General features: G+C 32.5%; 2 protein-coding genes and 1 long non-coding RNA gene across 6 annotated transcripts; 1 reads left to right on the top strand and 2 right to left on the bottom strand.

Annotated features, from left to right (window-relative positions):
* Positions 1–5,777: 5,777 nt before the first annotated feature.
* Positions 5,778–10,393, bottom strand: LOC118036917 (peptidyl-prolyl cis-trans isomerase CYP38, chloroplastic). The gene is made up of 7 exons (XM_035042778.2): positions 10,046–10,393; positions 9,430–9,720; positions 9,128–9,327; positions 7,718–7,953; positions 7,288–7,430; positions 6,283–6,354; positions 5,778–6,186 (listed from the first exon to the last, which is right to left on the bottom strand). Exons 1-7 carry the CDS (start codon positions 10,217–10,219, stop codon positions 5,959–5,961), a joined length of 1,344 nt encoding a protein of 447 aa, XP_034898669.1. The 5' UTR covers positions 10,220–10,393; the 3' UTR covers positions 5,778–5,958.
* A 1,915-nt stretch (positions 10,394–12,308) lies between these two features.
* Positions 12,309–13,243, top strand: LOC118036918 (uncharacterized). The gene is made up of 3 exons (XR_004685471.1): positions 12,309–12,477; positions 12,571–12,704; positions 13,049–13,243. It is a non-coding gene; the product is annotated as an uncharacterized lncRNA (long non-coding RNA).
* Positions 13,244–17,391: 4,148 nt separating this feature from the next.
* On the bottom strand, positions 17,392–19,384 carry LOC118036919 (RING-H2 finger protein ATL46). Of its 4 annotated transcripts, none has more exons than XR_004685472.2 (3): positions 19,213–19,384; positions 17,768–18,975; positions 17,392–17,609 (listed from the first exon to the last, which is right to left on the bottom strand). XR_004685472.2 is itself a non-coding variant. In XM_073409669.1 (2 exons), the coding sequence occupies exon 2, from the start codon at positions 18,961–18,963 to the stop codon at positions 17,848–17,850; it is 1,116 nt and encodes a 371-aa protein (XP_073265770.1). In that variant the 5' UTR covers positions 18,964–18,975; positions 19,213–19,384; the 3' UTR covers positions 17,651–17,847. The 4 variants fall into 4 exon arrangements, 1 of the variants encoding a protein (XP_073265770.1); XR_004685473.2 differs by having other exon boundaries at positions 17,392–17,612; XR_004685474.2 differs by having other exon boundaries at positions 17,768–19,096.
* Between the last annotated feature and the right edge of the window lie 5,757 nt (positions 19,385–25,141).

The following is a 25,141-nucleotide window of genomic DNA, read 5'->3' on the forward strand; positions in this document are numbered from 1 at the left end:
TGAGCATTGTATCTAGTGTAATTACAAATGAATGACAGGATAATTAGCATGATTGTAGGCTATTTGTATGTCGTTTCATGATCTGTAGAATCCTCCTTGATACGCCCCCGCAAGATTGAGCTTCCATTAGCAAGACTAATCTTGTTTCGTAATAACTCAGTGCGCTGCCTAGACAATGGCTTTCTTAAGAGATCAGCTAATTGGTCTTAAGTGTGAACATGGTGGACTTGAAGACTGCCTTTCTGTACCAAGTCACGGACAAAATGAAGATCGATCTGAATGTGTTTCATGCGCGAGTGATTAACAGGATTAAAACTGAGATAGGTTGCATCGAGATTGTCACATAGTAATTGGGGACAGTGTGGGGCATGAACTCCTAGTTCTGTTAGAAGAGTGGACAGCCACACAGTTTCAAAGGCCGCAGTGGCAAGAGCCCGATATTCAGCCTCGGTTAAGGATCGTGCAACTGCCCGTTGCTTCTTAGAACTCCATAAAATAGGATTAAAACCGAGGAAACTGATATAAGTAGATGTAGACGTGCGATCATCAATGTTGCCAGCCCAGTCAGCATCAGAATACATCCGTAGAGATGTGCTGCCAGTCTTGTGGAGCTGAAGACCATGAAAGATGGTGTGTTTTAAGTAGCGAAGGAGTCTTTTAGTGGTAGTCCAGTGTGTTGTTGTAGGCCTGTGCATAAACTGAGATAGTTTATTAACAGCAAACGAGATATCAGGACGCGTCAACGTAAGATATTGGAGGCTGCCAATGATGCGACGAAAATGTGAACTATCCACAGCAGCGGTGCCATCGTCCAATTTAAGAGACTGAGTGGATGACAGAGGAGTGGAGACATTTTTCGCACCACTCATACTGGTAGTAGCTAAAAGGGCACGCACATACTGATGTTGAGAAAGAAGCAAACCGACTGGAGTGGGAATAACTTCAATGCCTAGGAAATAATGAAGTGAACCCATGTCTTTGAGGGAGAACAGAGCACCAAGTTGTTGAATAACATAGTGCACAAATGATGGAGCATTCCCTGTAAAGACAAGGTCATCCACATATACTAAGAGATAGCAGATAGTGGAGTTGTTCTTATAAATGAAAAGAGAGGAGTCGGCCTTGGAGTTCTAAAAACCCAGCTGAAGAATGGCAGATTTAAGAGTAGTATACCAAGCCCTCGGGGCTTGTTTGAGGCCATAGAGTGCTTTGTTTAATCTGCAAACATAATGAGGCTTGGAAAAATTCTTGAAACCGGGGGGCTGCTGCATAAACACAATTTCAGTTAGTGCACCATTTAAAAAAGCATTGTGAACGTCCATTTGCCGCAGTTCCCACGCATGCTTGACAGCAATAGAAAGAGCAACTCTAATGGTGGCTGGTTTAACCACGGGACTGAAAGTCTTTGGCGACTAATCGGGCTTTGAAACGATCCACTGATCCATCTGCTTTATGTTTGGTGCGGAATACCCATTTACAACCCACTGGTTGACAACCTGAAGGAGGTGGAACCAAGTCCCAAGTGTCGTGTTTTATGAGAGCAGTAAGTTCATGAGACATGGCAGTATGCCAGTGAGGCTGAGACAAGGCTTGACTCACACTTGTTGGCTCAATGGTTTGAGGGAGGGGATATTTGGATATGGTGTTGAGTTGTTTGGGCTTGAAGATTTGGTTCATGGATCTAGTGGTCATGTGGTGGGTGCGGTGGAGAGGTTCAGGTGCTGCAGGAAGAATAGGGTGAGGAGAGTGGGAAGAGGCTGGAGGGAAACTAGGTGATGGGGAGGAGCTAGGCATATCAGCGGGGGGAATCTCAGGTGAAGAGGAAGGGGTGTCGAGATTACCTGAAGAGAATGTAACGATGGCAGGTGGACCTTCCTGGTGCTGGCGGTTCTGGTTTGATGGTGGAGGAACAGGCACTGAGGGAACATGAGGGAGAGGAAGCCATGTGTGAGATTCTGACGATGTGTGAGGTGAAGAGGAAGGCACGGGAATGGACGGATTGAAGAAATATTGATGTTCATCAAATAGCACGTGTCATGAAGTAAAAAAAAAATTTGTTGTAGGTTCAAAACATTTGTATGCATTTTGCGTTAAAGAGTACCCAAGAAAAATGCAGGTTTGGGATTTGGGCTGCATTTTATTTGAATTATAGGGCCGGGTAAGCGGGTAGCAAATACACCCAAATTTTTTTAGTTTCAAATAATTTGAAGGTTGACCAAAAGGAACTTCTAGTGGTGATTTGCCATGGAGAAGGGGTGTGGGTTGCCAATTTATGAGATAAGATGCAGTTTGAAAAGCATACGACCAATACGAGAAATCAAGATTTTCATCATGAAGAAGAGTTAGACCTGTTTCAACTAGATGATGGTGGCGACGTTCAGAAACACCATTTTGTTGAGGTGTGTGGGGAGCAGTGGTATAGTGGGATATGCCATGAGTTGAGAGATATGATTTTAAAGTAATGAATTCGCCACCATTATCAGAATACAGTGTTTTGATAGTTTTTTGAAAACAATTTTCCACAACCTTTTTAAAAAGTGGAAAAATGGTGGAGACACCAGATTTTGTGACCATTGGATAAAACCATGTATATTTAGTATAATGATCCACCAAAATAAGATAATATATGGATCCATCAAAACCAGTATAACTAGCAAGACCCCACACATCAGTGTAAATAATATCAAGTGGTGCATGGCTTTTAAGACTTGTGACATGAAATGGTTGTTGATGTGCTTTATTAATAGAGCAGGAATGACATAATGAAGGCAACTTTTGTTTTGATGTAATAGGAAGGGAAAAATTGTTGATAAGATTGTGAACAATTTTATTAGAAGGATACCTAAGGTGCTTGTGCCATCGATCAAGTGATGTTCGTACATGAACATTTGCAACCTTTTTAGAGGAGATAGGAACCATTGATGTGGGGAAGGTATAGATGCCATCGTTACATGCTCCTTTTAGCAGTGTCGTCCCCGTGATCGTGTCCTTCACAAGAAAATAAAAGGGGTGAAATTCAACAAACACATTATTTTGTTTTGTAAGATGATGAACAAAGATTAAATTTTTGCAAAGATTTGGAACACAAAAGGTGTCGCGTAAAAGGAAAGTCCGATTGGGGGAGTGTAAAGCCAAAGAACCAACGTGTGAGACTACTAAACCTGAACCATCACCAAGTAGGACTTCATCAGTGCCATCATATTCAGAATGAATAGAAAGATTAGAGAGATCTCTTGTGATATTGTGAGAGGCTGCAGAATCAAGAAGCCAATTTTTATCTTTGCCGGTGGATGATGTGGCACAATTTGCAGAAAGATTGGAGGAATTTGAGTGGGAGCAGAACTTGGCAGTGTGGCCAAATTGATCACAAAGTTGGCATTTAGGCTGATAACGCTGATTAAAATTAGTGGGCCTGCCAAAGTTGTAATTGGAGTTGTGTCTATCACGGTGAGCCTCATTGGAATTTCATCCTAGACTGAAACTGTGAGGTCCGCGTTGAGATTGCGGCCTGTTGTGCCGTGAGGAGCCCTGATTATATCCTCCTTGCACATATTGCTTTGTCTTCGTGTAATTGGCAGAGGCAACCATGTTCTGTGTTGCAGCTTCCAGGCGTCTTAAATACGCCTCATGACTGACTAAAAGATCATGTAGTTCTTCAAAGTTGAGAGAGGACTCCCGGGCACGGATAGGTCCTGCAATCTCTCGAAAATCCAAACCTAATCCATTTAGCACATAGGGAGTTAGGTCATCATCCGAAATTGGATGATCAATAATGGCGATTTCATCAACCAATTTCTTAACAGCATGGAGATAGTCTATGATTGATCGATGTCCACGTTGAATTAAAGTGAGCTCCTCCTTCAACTGCATATCACGAGTTCTGGATCTACTAGCATATAGAGTTTTGAGTTTTTTCGAAGCTCCATGAGATGTTGGAGCCGTGGCAATGAGGGGTGTTATTGAGGAGGAAGTGGAGGCTAAAATAGCACTCAAGATGAGTTTATCTTGTTTGATCCAGTGGCTCTTGTGTAGCTCATCAACAGTGGAACCAGAGGAGGAAGGACATGAAAACGTGCCTTCAACATAATTGAGCAGATCATACCCTATGAGAAGTGCTTCAAACTGAGCACGCCATTGGAGAAAAGTAGAGGGGGTTAATTTTTCATTGATTTGTGCAGTGATATTGAGAGCAATGAGTGGCTTGTTTGTTGTGGAAGAGGGTTGGGGTTGAAGAGAGAAAGTTGAGGTCTGATTTGGAGAGGCAGACATTGTAGGTGCTTGGATTGTTGTCTCGTTAGAAATTTGATGCTCTGATACCATAAAGAAAAAGATTACAGACAATGCTTCAATAGCTTATTTGAATAGATGAGAACAGTTCTTATATTTACAATGACAGAGAGTTTATGTAAGGAATGTTCAAACGTTTATGCTGAATCTACGCTACTGTTACAGTTGTGTTTAATGAGCATTGTATCTGGTGTAATTACAAATGAATGACAGAATAATTACAAATGAATGACAAGATAATTAGCATGATTGTAGGCTATTTGTGTTCTATTTCATGATCTGTAGAATCCTCCTTGATAAATATGATGGATGGGCGGGCCCTATACACCCTTTCTTAATGAGCTTTTGATACCCAATTAATATGCATTAATCATAGTAGGCACACGATGGATTTTTGTTTCTGGATATATTTATAATCATCGATCCTATATTTTTCATGCTTTTCAAAAAAAATATATTTTTTATTTGGTATAAACTAGTTTATTGTCTATGTTTTTGTTGCACATGAAGATTTTTTTGGAATATAAAAAAAAAAAAAAAAAACATTATCTAGAATTTTCAGTATTGTTATTAAATTTAATATAGTAGTTCAAACTTGAAATCCCCTCATCATAAGTATTTTTATTTAATTCAAGTTTTAAATTAAATCATAAAATATACTGAAAAAATTTTTTTTTGTCCAGAGACCTGGATTCAATCCCGTCAATGGAATTATTTAATTAATTTTTCAACATCAATATTGAAACTCTAAACATGTTTTGGGATTTTTATAGATATTTTTCTTTCATTATGTTTAATGAGATTTTATAGAATGACCTACACAATATACATGGTAACTATAATATTATAGGGGTGTGCATTTAGAAATGCAATTAAAGTGTATTTTTTAAAAATTCTAATTATATTAAAATTAATTTGTGTCTTTAGATCATTTATGCTGATGTCAAGAATAAATTTTAAAAAATATTATTTTAATATATTTCCAAATAAAAAATACTCCTACAAACCCTCATGGTATTGTTATTAAAAAAAAAAAACTTGTAACCAAACAATTAAAAAGCATATGTTAAGCTAGTTAACATTCATATAAATAATTAAATTGACCCCAAGCCTTTTGTGTTTTGTGAATTCGTTCAATTAACACTTATTGTTAGTATATGCAGATTCCACAAAACTCCACTAAGAACTCATTACTACTATATGGTTTGCTTTGTACTTCGAAATCATTACAGATAGACCTTTTGTAATTCAAGCAATAAAGGAAGGTTTTGTAGAGCAAAGTGTGAGGATGTTATTTCCAGGATTGAAAGGAAGCTTAGGGTTCTTGGTTCGTTTCTTTTTCAAGAAGTTCAGGTTTCTACCGGAGAAGAAGATGAGAAGAATTAGTGCATTAATTGTAGCTTAAATGTTTCGGTTCATGGAATCCGAAACGTCACACCTAACAGCCAAAGAACACACACACACACACATAGAGATATACATAACAATGCTTGTGGTCAAGGACGCAATGCGAAGAATAAATAAATTCTCAGGTGGAAAGCTACGAGTCACTGGAGATGAAAGGTTGTAGTCATATAATGAAATCAACAGAAAACAAGCTTAAAATCTGCTCAGGGACGTCATTGCAAGCTGTCACCGAACTCCCGGAGGCAATATCAGGTACTGAATGGACTAACGGGCAATTTTATAGCTTGGGTTAACCAGATTATCGAGGCCAGAAACCACTTGAATGGACTCTATGACGTCTCCAACCTTGAGATCTGCTAAATAATCCTCATTTTCCGTAACATAACCAAAGACAGCATATCGACCATCCAATATATTTGCATTGCTGGGAGTTAGCTCACTTTCTTTTAGTAGCCAGAATACCTGGCTTGAAGCTGAGTTGTTCTCAAACTCCTGTAAGAAAAAAAACCCAACTTCCGGTTAATCTTTCAGAATATTGGAATCACCGGAGAGCACACACGTGAGAGATTTCAAAAATCAAGTTCTCACATCTCTGGCCATGGCCATTGTTCCAAATGCATTGAATGGAAGCCTCGTCTGAGCCTTGTATAAACCAAGCTCCTGTCAAGAAACATAGCAATAATATCAGAAAATCTTGCAAAATCACATATTTTCAGAAACAAGAGGGGAAAATGAAATAAACACACAATATATGCCTTCATGGAAAATACAAGGAAATACCCAAAACTAATGAAAATTGCAATTTTTTATGCTATATTGAGATGAGTAAGAAGAATTTGAACATTGTGGCACCGCACAAATTAAGGCACTTATTCAGAAGAATCTATCGCCAGTACTAGGAATACTTATTTTTCATCAGCTGCAATGAGTGTTAAAGAGTAATAAAAACCATTTTTAGAGCTCCACTTAGCTTAAGGTTTTTGAGTTAGGATGGTTACTTCATATGGTATTAGAAGATGAACAAACGGTTATAAGTTCAAATCTCATCACATTCATCTAACTAAAGGACTTCCACTTGAAAACATGTTGAAAAGTAATATAAATCATTTTTAAAGTTTCACTTCATAGCTTATATTTTTAGGTTAAGATAATTATTTAATAATGACTACTATGAATTTCAATCTACCAGAGTCAAGCTTTCACACAGTTAAAGTGAGCTGCATGTATTTCCTAAAATTATAAATTGATTGACCAAATTCAAATAATTGTTTAGTTCAAGGTCCATGGTAAAAGGCTAAAACCTTTAAACCGGAAAAGAAAAAAAAAAGGTATGACCATGCCATGTGAGGGGTTAAAGATTTCTTAGAACTGCTAATTCAAGTGAGATGAACACAAAGTCAAGTGACAGTCAACTGAACCATTGGGTAAAGAGAGCCGAAATCAGACAATAGATTCAGTACAATTATAACATGAAACTGGATAAAATATACACCATATTAGAGACAAAATGTGATGAAATTAAGACTTCTTTCTTCATGATCTTTGTATTCTTAGTCCAAGATATACGAGTGCTTGTGTGGGAGTGGGCATTACCTCCAAAGTTGCCCCATAGAATGGTGATTTCTCTCCATTGACCATGATTTCCAACGGTATTGTCCGAGTTTTCTCTGTACTAGGATCAATAAAACCCTCTGCAGGACCTTCAGGATCCCCGGTTTGAACAACAAAGCCATCCGCTGCAGTAAGTCCAAGGAAATCTCAAAGGTATTTACATAAACAAAATCTCAAACTAATGGAAACACTTTCAATTTATGTATGATAGTGATAGTGATATTACATTGAAGTGAAGCAATTTTAGCACCATTTTGCGAGTACAAATGAACTCGCCTTAATATTCAGAAATGCAAATTTAAAGTCTGATCCTGCTAGTGTGAAAATAATTATAGTAAAAGACAGTCCAAAGGCAGAGTGATTTATAGTTGAGCTCAACTTTTTTCTTATACAATGTTTTAAGGCATTTTACCTCTTTGAATTTCCATTCCATCATAGAAGTGCCGTTGCACCAAGTCCAAAAAGTTCCCAGCAGTTACTGGTGCATTGTAACCATCTAGAACAATCCTGAACATAAACTCGTCTGTATTGGGATTGTCTTTGACCTTGACCTTCATATCCACAGTTGCTCTTCCCTTCAATAGAGGCATACTCTGGTATTCCTCAGGCACCTCATATGGGAAGCCATCCACCATATCCTCTTCAACACTGCAGAAACCCAATGCCCCAGGAAGATCTCAGCTGCAGGTCAATGACAAGGGTATATATGAGAATAGATTTTATCTTAAGAGGATTAACTTTTTCAAGTCCTCAATTTTTTCGTGATATGCAGGAGGCAGTTATAAAAGAGATACCATACATGGACACATTCTCGTTAGTGATCCACAGCAACATGAGAGTGGGAAAAACAGTGGTCACAGTAAGAACTTCAGCCAAGTGGGGTATTGTTTTTGTACCGGGTGTAATGGAAGAGTTAATTCCATTCAATTTATTTGAATACCATATGGTTGTATTGGAGACCAAATTGATGTCGATGCAGCTAGATGTAAAACGTAAAGGGAAAGTAAAGGTTTGCAATTAAGAGAGAAGGGAAGATGCTAACAAGCACAATCACAGGGAGAATGTTTTGTGAATTTATTGGCTTTTGACCTCAAGTCATGCTTTGCAGATTATCCAGATTTTTAACCAACATGGCAAATGCTAATATCAGCTTGCAACACCTCATGGAGAAACATCTAACATTCCAGAAGCTCTATTCAGTATTCTTCATGGCTGTTCTTTTAGATCAAAATCTAGTACAAGACTAAAGGTATTGTGAGAAGCCAACTTGGAAACTTCACAAATTCTTCGTGCCAGTTATTCAAGATCAGATTCAGTAACAAGACTGATGTTGTTATCACCAGGTCGCAAACTTCACAACGGTTCTCCATTGCTGTTATTCAACATTAGATTCAACATGATATAATGAACCACACACTCCCCTCGATCGACAAACACTTTGTTGTTTATAACTTCATCACAGCTTCATATTCTGTACATCCAAAGGTAAAGTGCTATTTCATTTTACAATTAAATGCTAATTGCTTTTTTGAACCAACTATATTTTTCAATACTTATATTTAGGAACACGGTAACACTTCACAATCAATCATATTGATTTGAAATACAGTGGCATCCATCTCAAACCATTAGAGCGACTGTAATATCACAGCAACAACAACAAAATAAAAATTGTTATGCACTAACAGAGAAAACATGTCATTGAAGGCCAACTGGAGAAACGTTTGTCCCTAAGTTCAAATCAGGTCCTCATGCACTTTACTCATTTCGAAGTAATCAAAAAGCTCAATCCTTAGCAAAATGATTCTACTATAAAATTTACCTGCCAACATAACTAAGCAACTCCTTCTGCTTAGGTGCTACTGCATCTCTGTTCCGATCCACCACAATCTGTTGAAGTTCATCCATTCCAGTTTCAAGCTTACCAAGCAGCTCCACTCCATGGTCCTTCTTTGATTCAGCTAAGCCTGAGATAATCAAACTCTTTCCCTGCTTAAGGGCTTGAGATGATTGCCTGAGATTCTATATTACTCAAAAAGAAAATTCACAGCTACCATTAAACCATCATATCTCCGAAACAAGCACAGAAAAGGAGGGGGAAAGGGAAAACTCGAGTTTTCTTACTCTCTCCACAGAATCAAGTGCCTTGACTCCAGTGACCTTGAGACTATCTGTGATATCTTCGAGCGGCTTTTGTACTTCCCTTATAGCTTTATTGTCAATTGGCAGAGCATATCTTAATAATGCACCCGGATCTTTGATTGGGGGTCCAGATATTAACACTGAAAGATCAGGCATCGCTGGATTAGCTGCATAAGCATTTGGAGACCAATCTACAAAAGGCATTCCTGTTAGCAATCCAACTGCCAAAGCAACAGAGATTGCACACTCCTTCAAGGAAAATAACTTCACTTTCTGCACAAAAGATAAAATAAACTCTTATCATTGTAAGGCATTGTTTGCTTCCATCAGGAAAAGTTGGTCAAATCAATTGGTTTCCACGTCAACAAATAAGCCATGCGTTCTTTAGGGAAGTTTTCTCCTCTTCTCCCAGAGGACTCACATGCCTCTATTGTAATATATCAAAAAAAAAGAAAAACTTTTGCAATGCAAACAAAACACCAAACACTCTATTTAAAGCATAAAAGCTAGACTTCATCAAACCGCAATAATTGAGAGGCATCATAAATTTTCAACTCTTTAAAATCAACAACATATTCAAAACAAAAACAACAAATACCAGTTTATTACGGAACTGAGCCTTCTGGGAGGCTTTGAGAGAACATCTGAGTGAGAGCTGCCGACCCCACCAAGCAGCATTGACGTGGTTAATGTTCCCCGAAGGAATATGGCTTCTGGGTAGTTTGGAGATAGCCATGGAAGAACAATAGTGGCACGGGATTATGGCTGCCATGGCACCGTATCTAGTATTCTAAAAAAATATCAATCCAATATAGATACTTAAGACATGTAACATCGCAAACTTGATGTCTGGTCTGGTTTGCAAGTGAGAGAGAGGAGAGTTCAATAGATAAGGTTTAGGGTGAGATGGGAATACAACAATGAAGATGCCATCCTCACGATACGGATAAGATGCCTCTTCGTTAAATATTGTTTAAATGAATTTATTTCAATTTATTTATTATTGAAAAAAGCAAACATTTAGGCACAAATAAATAAATGATATTAATTTAAACATTAAATAAGTCTTTAATTGTTAATAAATAAGAACAAATCTAAAGGATATGTAATTTTCACTATTGAGTTACTCCAACAGGTGAAAGGATTTACCGTATATTGTAATAGTTTTGTTCTGTTTTGTCTCTTTTCTTCGATTTCAATCATTAAATTTGTTTTTCCAGATTCGTCCTACATGTATTTTATAATCTGTTTTGTTTTATGTTTTATATTCTTATCATAATGTCAAAAATTATTTTCACATTAGATTAATACTCAAATTTACAGAAAAAAAATTAGTTACAGTGATTAAAAAAAATTAGAGATCAAATTTTAAAATAAGGCAAAGAATGAATTTTTTTTCTTAAACCATTTTTTGCCTTAAGAATTTGGCAAAAAACAATTTGGTCCCTATTGTTTCTTTTTTTTTTGTTATCATTCAAAATTTTATTTTATTTATTATTTAGTTCTTGTGTTTAGAGATAAGAGAGAAACTTGTTAAAAAAATACAAATGATAAAAAAAGTCATTGGTTAGCATTATTATATTGATAAAAAAAAATTATTCTTGATATTAAAGAATTTTTTGGAACAAGAAAAGTTATATTGAAATGTTTTTTTTTTTTATTTTGCTATAAAAACTAGATTGGGTATAGGCAAGATTTTTAAAATCGAGTTAATTTTTCATTTTCTCAACAAAATAAATGCTCTTTTAAGACTCTTAATGGGTTTATTAATGCTTCTAAAGATTTTTGATATGTGTTTTTACTTGAAAATAGAGTTTTAGAATCGTAATAGGAAGCTGACTTTCTCACCGGATGAGGTCGCTCGAATTGAAGTAGAGATAATGCATCATCTGCATAGTCTAGTTTTTAAAAGCAAAAACAAAGATGCATGGACAACATGTTATCCATCCAACTTAAAAAAAAAAAAAAAAATGGGGTCACACTTCCTCTGTTTTAAATTTATTTTTAAATGAGATTATGATAATTTTTATAATATTAATAAGTGTTTTTTTACAACCTTTTATGATTTTTTTAAATTCTTTTTCTTAAAGTTTGATAATTAAAAACTAATTACAGTTGAATAAATTAAATTATATCTGGTATATTATTTCATTAGATATCAGTCAATTTAATATTAATTTTTCTTGGCTTTTCTTATGATTTTAGCAATTATCTCATTAATTATTTTAGGCGAACCTACTGTGCGGTTTTTATTTAATATTTGTGATGTAATGAAAATGATGTCCAAGTTCTTATAGTTATAAAAAAAATATTCTTCTTTGAAGTTCTTTTGCTTTTTGTTCAACTAATTATGGATCTTATAAGAAAATATATTTATTGGTAAAAAGAAAACAGGAAATATTACATGAATCATTTTGAAAAATAAAATACATTTCTTCATGATTGTATTCATTTTTTTTTCTTATGAGTACTTTTTTTTATTAATTAAAAAATTAATTTTCCTGTTATGGCATACATGCAGTATATCATTCTTTTCTTTTTTAATATATTCACATAAAAATATCAAAAATATATATTTTTTAAAATTATCATTTATGATTATGATAAGTTGTAGTTTATAAAAGAATTATTTTGGTGAAAAAAAAAAAAGCAAAAAAACAAAGAAGAAGTGCATTAATGACTTAACGAAGTTTAGTTGACAGGGAATGTTTTTTTTTTTTTTTCTTACATTAAATAACTAGAAAAGAAAGTGAAGACCAATTTGAAACATTAAATAACTCTTAACGAGTGCCATAAGAACACTAGTTAACTAAAACTTTATTTTATTAGAATTTAACCTAAGGAGAAAAGATTGTTCGACAACATATTTTCATCAAATAAAATTGATAACATGACAAGGCACGATGACCTTGCTGAGAAATATGCCTTGTTTGTGAGAATGTGAGCTCTCCTCGAGTCATCAACACTATACATTTCTCGCTGTTCATTTCCTGTAAAAATGGCACTGTTGAAATTTTGCAGAGGTTTGAGGTTTGTGACCCTTCTTCAGAAACATCTGGATTGAGATTTGATGACAATGATATTGTTGATTTTTTTTTCTTTTTTTTTCTTATCTTAAAATAGATAGACCGGAAGTTTATTTATATTTCCCTCCCTCCCTCCCTCTCGTACAGCTTGGGTGATGAGCTAGACTCCTAAGCATCAAACCCCACCATTCCTCGTCCTCCCCCTTTTTTCTTCGACAGAAGCATCACCAGGTATTCCACCAAGCCAGCACAAAAAGAGAAACACTTTTAGTACTAGGATGTTTTACGAGGAATCGAGGCATGGATTTAAGGCATGTTTCAATGTTGTAGAATGCATGCTTCATATTTCGATGATCACAGTGAAGAGAAAGAGACTGGTGATGTTGACAGAGAGATTTGGAAAACAAAAAACGAAGGAAATCACAGTGAAGAGAGATGTATGGGCAGAGAGAGGATCATGAGAGGTGGCCATAATTAACGAGTTAAAAGAAAAAAATGATTTTGATGCAAGTATTTCATATTTTACTTTTATTTTTTCTCACTCCTCTAATCTTCATTAATGGCAATGTTAGCAGGTATTACAGATGTTATGGTGTTTTCTTCATTTTTGGTGTTTCCTGTGTTGTTTGCTTGGATGTTGAAGAATCGCAGGTATTTGGTTCTATTTCTAATATTTATTCCTCTTTATCCATCCAAGTATTCCCCCTTCCCTGATATTTTTTAGGCTTAAAATCTTTGTGATTCTTTTTTGTGTGAGAGATGTTAATGGACGGGTGTTTATTTATTTTTATTTTTTTTAATGATGGTTGTTCATAGCAAACAAATCAGTTGATTCCTAAGTTCATTTTGATATTATTTGTTAAATTAAGACAGTTTTTTCAAAGAATCTCTATGATCATCTTTGTTTTCTTCTTCATTTTCCCTAAAATTAGATGGCTTAGTTGGCTTCAATAACCTCTCACTTGCCACAAGTAATTTATTAAAAATATTTAATCATTTTCGACCAAACTTTAGTTATGAAGTTCCAAACTTTTTCGCAGAAGCTTCAAAAGCTTGTTATATATTTAAATAGCAGGAAAACAAAAGAATAAGAGAGAAGAATCATTTCCTTACAGGAAAAAAAAAAAAAAAAGAAACAGGAAATGAGAAAGAATCTTTTATAATTTAGTTTTGAAAAACCACCTTCAAACTCATAAATGATTTTCCAACTACCTATCATTTAAGGCTATTAAAAAAAAAAGGAAAGAAAAGAGAGAAAAAAAAAAAAACTTACAAGATTATATCACCAAAAGTCTTTTGATAAAAAGTCTATGAAATATTGATAAAAAGTAGAAAGAAAAAGATAAAAGGCAAAGCTCTTGAATCCAAGAATGATAGCGAAAGTGCCGAAGGATTAGAAGTTTTAGGAATGAGCACAAAATTCCAAGCTAAAAAGGCAACATTGTTAAGGTATTCCTTAAACTTTAATAAGTGGATGAAGTTCAATGAACATATCTTCTCCCCTCTCATTCCACTTACTATATGTTTGTATTAGATGTTCATTATACTTTTTCTTTTCATCTATTTGTTATTTTAATGCATTCGGTGAATTTATTTGTAGGTCCTTGCATGTTTTTTAATTATTTTATTTAATATTTTAATTGTAAACTTATATTGTAAGATACTAACTCAATATTAAATATATTTGTTTTTTCTTCAAAATTTCAGAGAAAAATACAAAAAAATATATATAAAAATTCCTTATGCCAAAAATACATTGTTTTTGTGTGCATACAATCAAATTCTAAAATTTTCATACATATTTCATAAAAAATTAAAAAAAATACATTTTTATCATACTTGAAAACATATGAAAAAAATATATATATATTAATAGGTATCACAACAGATTTTTAATTATCCATTAAGGACTTGGCTAAAATTTTAAAAGTACCATAAAAATCAATTTGTTTAATTAATATTTAGGATATGAATTTTACAAAATAAGACATATTCCCAGTACTAAACTAAATGAATTGACAAGAATACAACTTTAATTTTTTAGGCTTTAGAATGGTTAGATTTTAGCCTAATAAGATAAAAATCTCCTTGCAGAAGATGACTTTTTTTAAAACCTTAGACAAATCAAATAATAAAAACATGTCTAGGACAAATAAACAATGCAACTTACATTAGATAAAATATACTAGAGATGATACATCCTTTCTATATTCAATTAGTCTCTTTATCCGGACTATGAGCCTAGTTAAAGTTCCTAGTAATCAAAATACTAGTTGGTGAAATTTATTACTTTTTTACTAATAAAGAATAATATTTTTTTTGTTCTTTCCACCTAAACCATGAAAATTCCAATTTAGAAGGATAATCGTCATAACTCCGGTCCATGTACGAGGTCTTTTAATGCAACATTGTAAATAAGGTTTAAGATCTTATTATACAAAGAAAATAACCTAATTAATGAGCATGATTAATAAGAAGTCCCTCGTTTGAAAGCAAATAGAATGGAACTTTGTTGCTTCAGTCATTTTTTCCATTTTATCCAAGCTGTTAAAAGTTACTTTATCTGGACCAATTTTATTCACAACATTGAGTATATAAAATAAAATGCACTAAAGTAACCACCAAGTAAGGGTTATAGGATTCACAATAACAACAATTTTTTATTTTGAAATGAGATCAAACACCAATCCAAAATGTAGATCCTTACAGGTCATATACTTTAGGGAAGCAATATCCATTGAGGTCTCAACCCTGTTGATGTTAGAGGGGACATCGTAATAATAGATATTATTTTTAGAAATATGTCTCATTTGTACTTTTTATTATATCATAATAATAAATATTATCTTTAGAAACATGTTTTTTTTATATTTTTTTATTTTAAAAATATAAAAATTTACTCTAAAATTATGTTAGTGAATATGTTATGCAGCTAATCAGTTGGTTATATATGGCATTGATTTTATTAATGTAAAAAATATTTATTATCAATAAAAGTTTTTTATCTTTAATATTCATTTATATTTAATTAATAAATTTGATATTTAATTAATGAATCTAGAGTAAAGATAAATCCATAGGAAATTGCAAAGAAAATTATAATTATAATCATGACATTTCTATTGCATCAAAGCATTGTTTCTAATCAATTTTTTATTAAGATTATATTAATTAGAGTTGTTAAAACTAATACATATTATATTCCTTTTATTATGAAAAGACAATTACTCTCATAAGTTGAGGATAAAGGACATTATAATTAAAATGTAAATGCTTGTTAGATAACATTTTTGTTGAACTTATTTGCATAAGAACTTCATACAAAAAGATCACATATTTTATGAAAAGATTCACATTATATTTGTGTAAAAAATTCTTATATTTAATATTATTAAGTTATCTTATATAGAAAGCGTTATGTTTTGATATTGACTACATGTTATAATAAATAAACAAATATCAAGCATATCATAAACTATATAAATATATTTAAATACTCAAAAGAGATGTCATCACCTTAAGTAAATTAGAAAAATATATTTATTCTATCATCAAATAGTATTTGTTGTAAAATCCTTAGCCAATATAGAATAAGATTTGAAAAGAGATTCAAACTGTATTCATATAATCAATTACTATAATGTTGAGAACAAAAATGATTTAACAAAACAGATATATTTCATCTTATAATATCTAAATCAAACATTCGTAATGAATGAATAATAATTACACTAAAAAATTAATTACTAAAAAGTTAAGTCAAACTGCTTAAAACTTTTCTAATATTTAAGGGATCATAACAGGTTACTAGATATTGTAAAACATAAATCAATTATTAAATTGATAATAAATTAATCAATTAATTTATTTAATCCTATTTTATTTGATTATGATTTTATTTGAGTCAATTTATTATGAAACTTAATAAGTCACACACATAAGAATACTATTAGTCAAAAATTAAAATGAAATGATCAATCAATTGTAATTTAATTGTAAAAAAGTTTTAGAAATTAAAAAATATAATGTGATTAAATAAAGGATTAAAATTCCAAATCTAGAAAAAAAAAATCAAGTAGAAATTTATTAACTTGATTGAATAAATTTCTAAACTTATCCTGAAATAATATATGTGATATTATTTAAAGAGCAAATTAATATTTTATTATTTATAGAATTTTCAAGTTTTTCCATAAATAAAATGTTATGTCTCTTATTTTCTGCATACAAAGAAAAACTATATTAATTACAAAAACAACTAAAACACAAAAGAAAATAGAAAGTGTAGCAATCTCTCTTTCATAAAAGAGTTTAAAAGATTTATCACTTGTAATTTATATGAATTATTGTGAAAGATCAGATACTTCGAACGATTTATTGTTTGCTACTATCTAACCTTAAAACAATTATTCAAAACAAAAATAAAAACATTTGATCTTCATCAACGTTTTATATAAACCTTAAACAACTCTAGACTGTCTAATAAAATTCTTGGAATTCCTAATAAATTTTAAATTTATAATTTCTATTATGTATGTTTTTTTTAGAAACCTAACAGTTGTATCAGTAATAGATTTATTATTTATGTCTTCATCTGTCTGTTCAACCAAATACATTTTTATATATCTTCTTCTTTTTTTTTTATTATCTTGAGATAGTAATTAAACGCTACAATAGCGTTAACTCTTTTTATACCATGAGATTTGGACTCGGATTACCCATCATAAACGATAAATTTTAATTCTATTGAAATGCAGTCTAATAAATGGAAGAACAGTGATTTACAAATAAACTTCTTATACAAACTGATGTGTTAAATTCATTAGTTGTAAAATCATAAATTTTAAATGAATGGCCTCTTTATATATATATATATATATATATATATATATAGCTGACATATGTGTCTGTGTGAGAATTTTGTATTAAAAGTTTGTGTAGCATTACGAGAATGGAAATGTTTTCAACATAAAAATTAATTCCAGTCCATTGCATAAGAATTCCAGGCGTGTTGCTAATAGGCTCAAAAACACGAAGTAAGCAAGTACGTAACTTTCAGTGTAGGGCTGGGGAAATCGTAATCATTTTATACATATATCCTCCTCATGAATGCAAAAAGCACTTGGAATCAAATTTCTACTTACAAGCAGAAGAGCAGAACACCAACAACCAGGACCAGTCATCAGAATATTTTTGATTTGATTTAGCATCCAGCAAAAAAAAAAATATATCAAAATCAAAACGAAAAGCACAACAAGCTTTGATCAATGGCTAATGAGTAAACAAGAAAATACCTTAAGAATTAGCATCCTACAAGAGAAAGTGCCTTCAATTGTTACAGCGTTCCATCCATCCATGGCAAATCCACATTAAGTTAAGAAGGCAGCATGCCCATCGGTGCATCTGAGGAGCTTGAGAATTTTCCCTTCTTATTGCGCCAAAGCCATATTTTGGATACAGAGAAGCTCTCACCCTGGCTCAAGCTACTGATCTTGTTTTCCTCCAAATCTCCATCAACTGAAAGATTCACCTTCTGTTCGGTCCCTCCGGCAGGCTTGATATCACGACTTTGCCGCTCATTGCTTAAGCCAACCCTAAGGTCTGTATCACCGAGCACATACTGATACGAACCCATTGAAAAACATCTTCTAGCATCTAAATTACTGCTACTTGTTTCTCCTCCCGCCTCCCCTACACCACCGTTTAGCTTCCTGAATTTACCGAGTCTCACAGGTAACACCGCCTTGTCAACAACAGTTGCTTCAATTTCGCCAGTCTTTTGACTAGGAATGAAAACATTATCTCCATCACCGGGACACTCATCATCCTCCCTTAAGTCATCGAAATCAAACATTGGGTTTTCCATTGAAAACCCAGCTGTATTGAAGAGGGTTCCCCTGCAAAGAGGACATGTTGAGTTGGATAGCAGCCAAGTGTCGATACAGTTGATATGGAAAGCATGGCTGCACATAGGAAGCAATCTCAGCTTGTCTTTCTCAGAAAATTCACACAGGCAAACAGGACAATCAAATGGCTCTTTTGGACCCACAATCTCTTTGAACTGAAAAACAGGAAGGGCATCTATAAAAGCTTGATCCAGACCAGAATCATGGAGATGGAAGAGCTGCTGTAACTGTCTTTGAAGCGCATCTGAACCAGATATTTCAGGGTACCTATTAGATGGGGAGGAAGCTGAAGAAGTTGGATGTTTTATGAGGAATCTAATAAGCAAATGGAGCAAACCGGAGATGAAAAATAGCACAGCAAGAATCACTATAACGAAAAGAACAGCAGGGCTAATTCTAGAACCAGAAGATGAAGGATTTGAATCTTTATGGAAAACAGTATTAGTTGTAGATGGGGAAGACAACGTGGAAGGAGGAAGAGGAGGTGGATAATCGTTTGGAACCCATGACGACATCTTCAAATGGCTATGTTCTTCCATCAACCATCTTCTCTTTTTGCTTCTGACATCCCTCCCAAAGATCATTTTCTCTCTTACCTATAAAATTCAAAAACAAACCCAACTCATCTTTCAGACAAAAGTAGTGTTCCTCAAATATCTTGCTTTCTGTTTCACTTTCGCTCGCTCGAAGATAATAGAAGCAGCTAGTAGGAGGGTGCTGGAAGTAAATTTTGAAAAGGAAAAGAAAAAATTGAATGCTACTTTGTATGTATCGTACATCAAGTAAAACCCTTGGATAGCATTAACATGGAGAACAGAAGGTTGAAAACTTACCAAGCTTGATTCTGTCAGTCATAGCAGTGATAATTAAAACCCTAAAGGGAAAGTGAAGTGAAGTGAAACGTGGGAAGCATCTGCTTCTCTATTCCTCTTTCTCGAGAATCACTCTCTGACCAAATTTATTAGAAATAACCAAAAGCGAAGCAAAGACGCAGCAGTGAGGCTGATGGTGATGGCAGTGGCATTCATTTCAAAGCGCGAGTTAAAGGATGCCAAAAAGAACTGGTCGGGACCCACGTGTCTTTCAAGGCGCGTGAGATCTTAGCAGGTCAACCAGATGCTATAATTAATTGTCCCATATGGGCTCCTTAGCGGGCCTCTAAGCCGAGGCTTCAAAGTCCTCGCTTCTGGATTATTACACCCCCATGTGTCATTGTAAAAAATTCATTATAAAACTATTGCTTATTTTTATGTTTTTGTTTTTGTTAGTTCTTTTTTTTTTTAATATCCCGAGCACTAATCAAACTCTGCAGGAAGGAATGATTATTGGATGTATAGTTTAATCTTAATAAATTAATATTCTCAATTAAATAATATTTTTGACCGGTTATAAATTAATAATTTATTAAATTTATAAAACAATACATAGATTATGCTTAATATATAAATTAATAATACACAACCTAATCATACGAAGTAAGGGAAGTAAAAGACCTTTTTTTTTTAATATCCCGAGCACTAATCAAACTCTGCAGGAAGGAATGATTATTGGATGTATAGTTTAATCTTAATAAATTAATATTCTTAATTAAATAATATTTTTGACCGGTTATAAATTAATAATTTATTAAATTTATAAAACAATACATAGATTATGCTTAATATATAACTTAATAATACCCAACCTAATCATACGAAGTAAGGGAAGTAAAAGATCTTTTTTTTTTTTAATATCCCGAGCACTAATCAAACTCTGCAGGAAGGAATGATTATTGGATGTATAGTTTAATCTTAATAAATTAATATTCTTAATTAAATAATATTTTTGACCGGTTATAAATTAATAATTTATTAAATTTATATAAAAAAAAAAAACTACATAGATTATGCTTATTATATAAATTAATAATAACTAACCTAGTCATAAAGTAAAGGCACTATTATGATTATGATTTAATTTTTCTTTATTTAGAAATATATTTAAATAATTTTTTATTTTTAAAAAATTATTTTTAATATCAACATATTAAAATAATATAAATGATATAAAAATATAAAATAATTAATTAAAAAAAAAAAGAAAAAACACTCGAACACTGCTTTATTCAACCGTATTCTCTTGCTTGAGCCTGTTTTTTCCCGCACATTCTGAAGATAGCAGTTCGAGAATATGAAAACCATCCGATTGGTGGCCTTCATCTCGTCTATGAAGAAATCCAAGTGGAAACGCCATTTATTTGAATCGATTAGAAATCCTGGGATCCGCAGGTGCGAGAGAAGCATCAGTTAGACTTTGTCGTTGATCCGTCCGCTAAATAAGCTTCGTTGTCTGAAAGACTCTTTGTTTAGGTTCCTTCATATCACATCTTTGTTTCTTTTTTCTGTTTGTTTTCTAGTGAAGTGAGGTAGCCATTGCCGACAAAAAAGAATAGAATAGATATTGGAAGGGAATGGTCCTAGTCTTTCAGATTGTTAGCCAACGGATCGGCACCCTCTTCGGTTGGATCGGCACCCTCTTCGGGTGGTATTTTCTCTCATGCCTCCTTTTTTGATTACAGGCTTCGAGAATGGAAGTCAACCCCCTATCATCTTATGCTAAATCATCGATATTTTGGAATGGACCAACCTTATTGCTTAGCTTAACTACTTTCCTTGACTTTGATTTACTATGATCAATCTTAGCTGGACCCCATTATAAGATAGGTTTTGACCGAGTTAGATCAAACTTGCGAAGCAAAGCTAAGCAAGGGTGATGAGATGAATATGAATAGAATCGAGAATGTTTCTTAATCACTCTCTCGTAGAGATGGCTATTGTACAAGGAAGCCATGTACACATTTTCAAACTGAAAACAAAACACATGACTCAATTAGGAGGATCCAATGTTACTTGATTAAGATGTTGCTTTAGGTCCATTTCAGACATGTTCTAGTATAGAACTATTGTCTCTAACTTCATTCTCTTTGTTAATAATCCCCATGATTTTTTTAATAATTTGTTTGTCACTCAATAACTATAAAGTTGCTTGTTTTCTATTAGGTAATTCAAAAGTTATAAGCACTCATTATATCATAATACTTCAGCTTTTTAATTAGAATATGTAATTGTTGAACACCTTCACATATAAGGTTTTATTTAAATTCTCAAAAGCTATGTTATCCATAAACCTAATTTGACAATATTGAAAACAATTTACAATTATATGAACACATGTTGTCCAGTCAAAACTTTAAGATTCATTACATCTAAAATATTTTTATCTTCTCAAGATCTGGTATTTCAATTTTATAGCTCTCCAAAAAAAATATTCCCGAAGAACTTTTGAATGGCAAAGCTTTAAAATCCAGAATAGTTTATGGATTGGACAGTAGGCTTATAGGTTCATGAGTTTGGGCTTAAATTTGGTTAATGAAAAATGTTTTTTTTCCTCTTATTAAGTCCCTATTTTATCAATAATTTTTAATCCCTAAAATATCTTAGTACATGAACCAATACATTAATTATGATGTGATAAGAATGAATGTATTTATTAATTTTCATGAACTATGCACATTCATGAATATTTATTAATAAATATTCATTAATTATTAAATTAGTCATGATTAATAAACATACATGAATTATGAATATTCATGAATTTTGAGTAATTAATATTTTGGTTCTTTGAGTCCTATAAATAGGTGTTTGGATAGGTGGATAGAAAATCTTAGAGATTTCTTGAGTTCTTTTCTTTTTTTGTTGTTGGTTTTTCTAAGTCTTGTTCTCTTATTCATTCTTTTTACACTAGATCTTAGGAATTTGTTTTTGTAGAGAAAAAATTGAGTCCATACCATTAAGTTCACAAACTTTAAAAAGTGCATGTTTTCTAAGTTATGTTGTTGGAATCATGAGAGAATTATTGAAGAAAGTCATTTTGTATCAAGTGACGAGGAATAAAACCTTAAAAAAAAAATATCAATCATTGACAACAACAAGAATTTCACCTTAGTTATATTATAAAGATTTCAACAAGTAAGTATCCTAAATTAGTTTTTGTTTAAGTATAAAACTCTATACTCGTTTAGTATGCATATTAGGATTGTGTTTTAGTCTTTTATGACACACACACATATTTGTTTAGTAAAAATGTTAGCGTTTTTAATGATTGCAAGTTTACCATTTTCTTATTACATTGCATGACTATTTTCATAACTCAATTTTTGACCCCCTAATTTATAAATATTATCAAAATAAAAACAAATAAAAAAATATTATTGATGTATTTGCATCATTTTTAATATTTTTCAGTATCTTCTAAAAAGAATTCATTGTTCAAAATTTTCTTTTTAATGCGTTCAACTTTTAACGCACCATTTAAAAAAAATCAAAATACAAATAAAATAAAAAATAAAAAATATAATAAATGGACAAGGAGACCAAAAGTGAAAAGAAAAAATGAGGGACTAAAGTAAATTTAGGTTGCTTGGGGACTAAGCAATTGAGTGGAAGAAGACAATTTTTTTTACCTTTAAATAGTAAAGGAATCTCTCACAAAAAAAAAGGAGGCCATAAAAAAATAGTAAACCCTTGATTTTTTACGTATAATTAGTAAAGAAAAATATCAAACTCTCTCCAGCTCACACACTTCCCCAAAATACATGCACAAAAAAACCCTTGATTTTTTAAACCCAACCACCAACCAACAAAAAGTTATCACTCTCACCTGAACAACTAGTAGCCCTAAAAAATCATCATTTTAAAACTACCTTCCCATTAAAAACCCATATAACAACAACCCTCTCCATCATCTTCCCTAGCTCTCAGCAAAAATAAACATTTCATATTAAAGTGTGCCTCCTGATTAGTACTTAAAAATATATTTTTATCAAGGTTTTATATTATCATTTTGCATTTGAAGTATCAATAACCCCTTAACTAAAACATGTTTTATAATAACATATCTAATAATATAAGATACCTTTAATTTATGGTAAATGCTCATCTTAAATGTAGGCCTATCACATAGGTGAAAGGATTGATTGATGAGTTTAAGTACTGAAATTAAAATGACAAAGAAATGGCCAAACTTAGAAAAGAGATATTGGTGCAGTCCAAACTAGAACATTGTTCAGTAATTGGGTCATATCTGAAGCTATAGGTCTCGGATTTAGGTATGCTTTATATGGATGGAAAGGTAAGACATAGGCCTACAACTTTCATGTGGAGTCCAAGATTTAAAAATGTCATTTTCAAGTCCAAATTATAGCAACAATGGAGAAGTCCGAATCTGTCCTACAGCCCAGACACTGTTCAATGTTCCGCCCATATATCGAGTTCTAGAAGTCCAAACTGGAACATTATTTACTTTTTTTTTCTTAGAAAGATAAGAAAATTTCTTATAACTTTTATGAGTACAGTTGGTTCCAGTTCTATGTTAGCAATGACGTTTTATTCAGACAAGAAGATAAGGATTTTCACTAAGTTAAGAGTTGGCCACCCACTCAACAATTAGTCATCAAATCAATAGTTCTAAATTTTGGTCTATAAAAGGAGGCATTTGCCATGCATTTAGGAGCTTGGTTGTTCAGATCAAGAACTTGCTCTTACTCTCTCTCTTTGTATTTTTTGTAATTCTTAAGTTTTGCTTTCATTAATATCTTATTTATTCTTTTCATTTCCTTTACTTTACTTAGTTAACTTGTATTTTATTTATGTTCTTATTTTGTTTATTTATGTTTCTCTTCTTCACTATGTTTAGCTAAGTTTATTATGTCAAGGTGAAAAGGTTACACTAATGATGTAAGAATAAGTATAGTGTAAACTCAACATGAACCTTAATATTTAATATTAACATGTCTTATCTTTTTATCTAACTAATTCTTAATACCTTGCTTGTTAAATGGTTAATCTAGATTTGTGTTGTATAACACTTGATACAACAAATGCTTGGCACTCTCATAGCCCAACTGTATGGTATTACCTACACCTGTGCTATGAAAGGAACTTGATTTGTTGTTAACATAAGTTAGCATCATGAATTCCTGACAATATTTAAAAGTTTGGTGTTTCTTACTAAGATAATTAATATGATCATGTTAACAATTTATAATGAGCTATTAATGACAAATCATCTCATTGGAACCTCCTTTGTGTGTGGTTTATAATTGAATAATAAGAGTTTATATTATACTTGTTTGAAATACCATTAGTAGATCCTCTAACCTTAACATTTGTTTTCATCATTGTTTAATCCTTACATTAATCTTCCATCTCAAAGTTCTCATCAACTTCTTTATTATTATTAGTATTACTACTACTACTACTATTAATACTACTATTATTACTATTATTGTTGTTGTTGTCTATAATTTATACAATTAACCTCTCTGTAGTTCGACCCCGGTCTTGCCGGGTTATTTATTATTTCGACACTCTTACACTTGGGAGAAGACATCAATCTTTTGGTCATGTCAAGTTTTTGGCGCCGTTGCCGAGGAGGTAAATTCTTGTACAAATTATAGTATTTATTTTATTTTCTCTTTTTCCCTTTTCTTGTATCTAACTTTGTTTCTTTTGTTTTGTTTCCTTTCCTTTTGTTTTCTTCTTCCTTTTATTCTCTTTTTACACGTGCATGAGTGTTTGGTCACGTACATTAAGTGGTAGACTTTGTAGGGTATCCTCATCATTTTCAGAAAATATGGCCGAAGAAGATAACCAGTCACTTCATAATGAGAATAACCATGTTAGAACATTTAGATACCACATGAATCCCATAAGAACAAGT

This window comes from Populus alba, chromosome 1 (assembly GCF_005239225.2).
Source record: "Populus alba chromosome 1, ASM523922v2, whole genome shotgun sequence".
Classification (NCBI taxonomy): Eukaryota; Viridiplantae; Streptophyta; class Magnoliopsida; order Malpighiales; family Salicaceae; genus Populus; species Populus alba.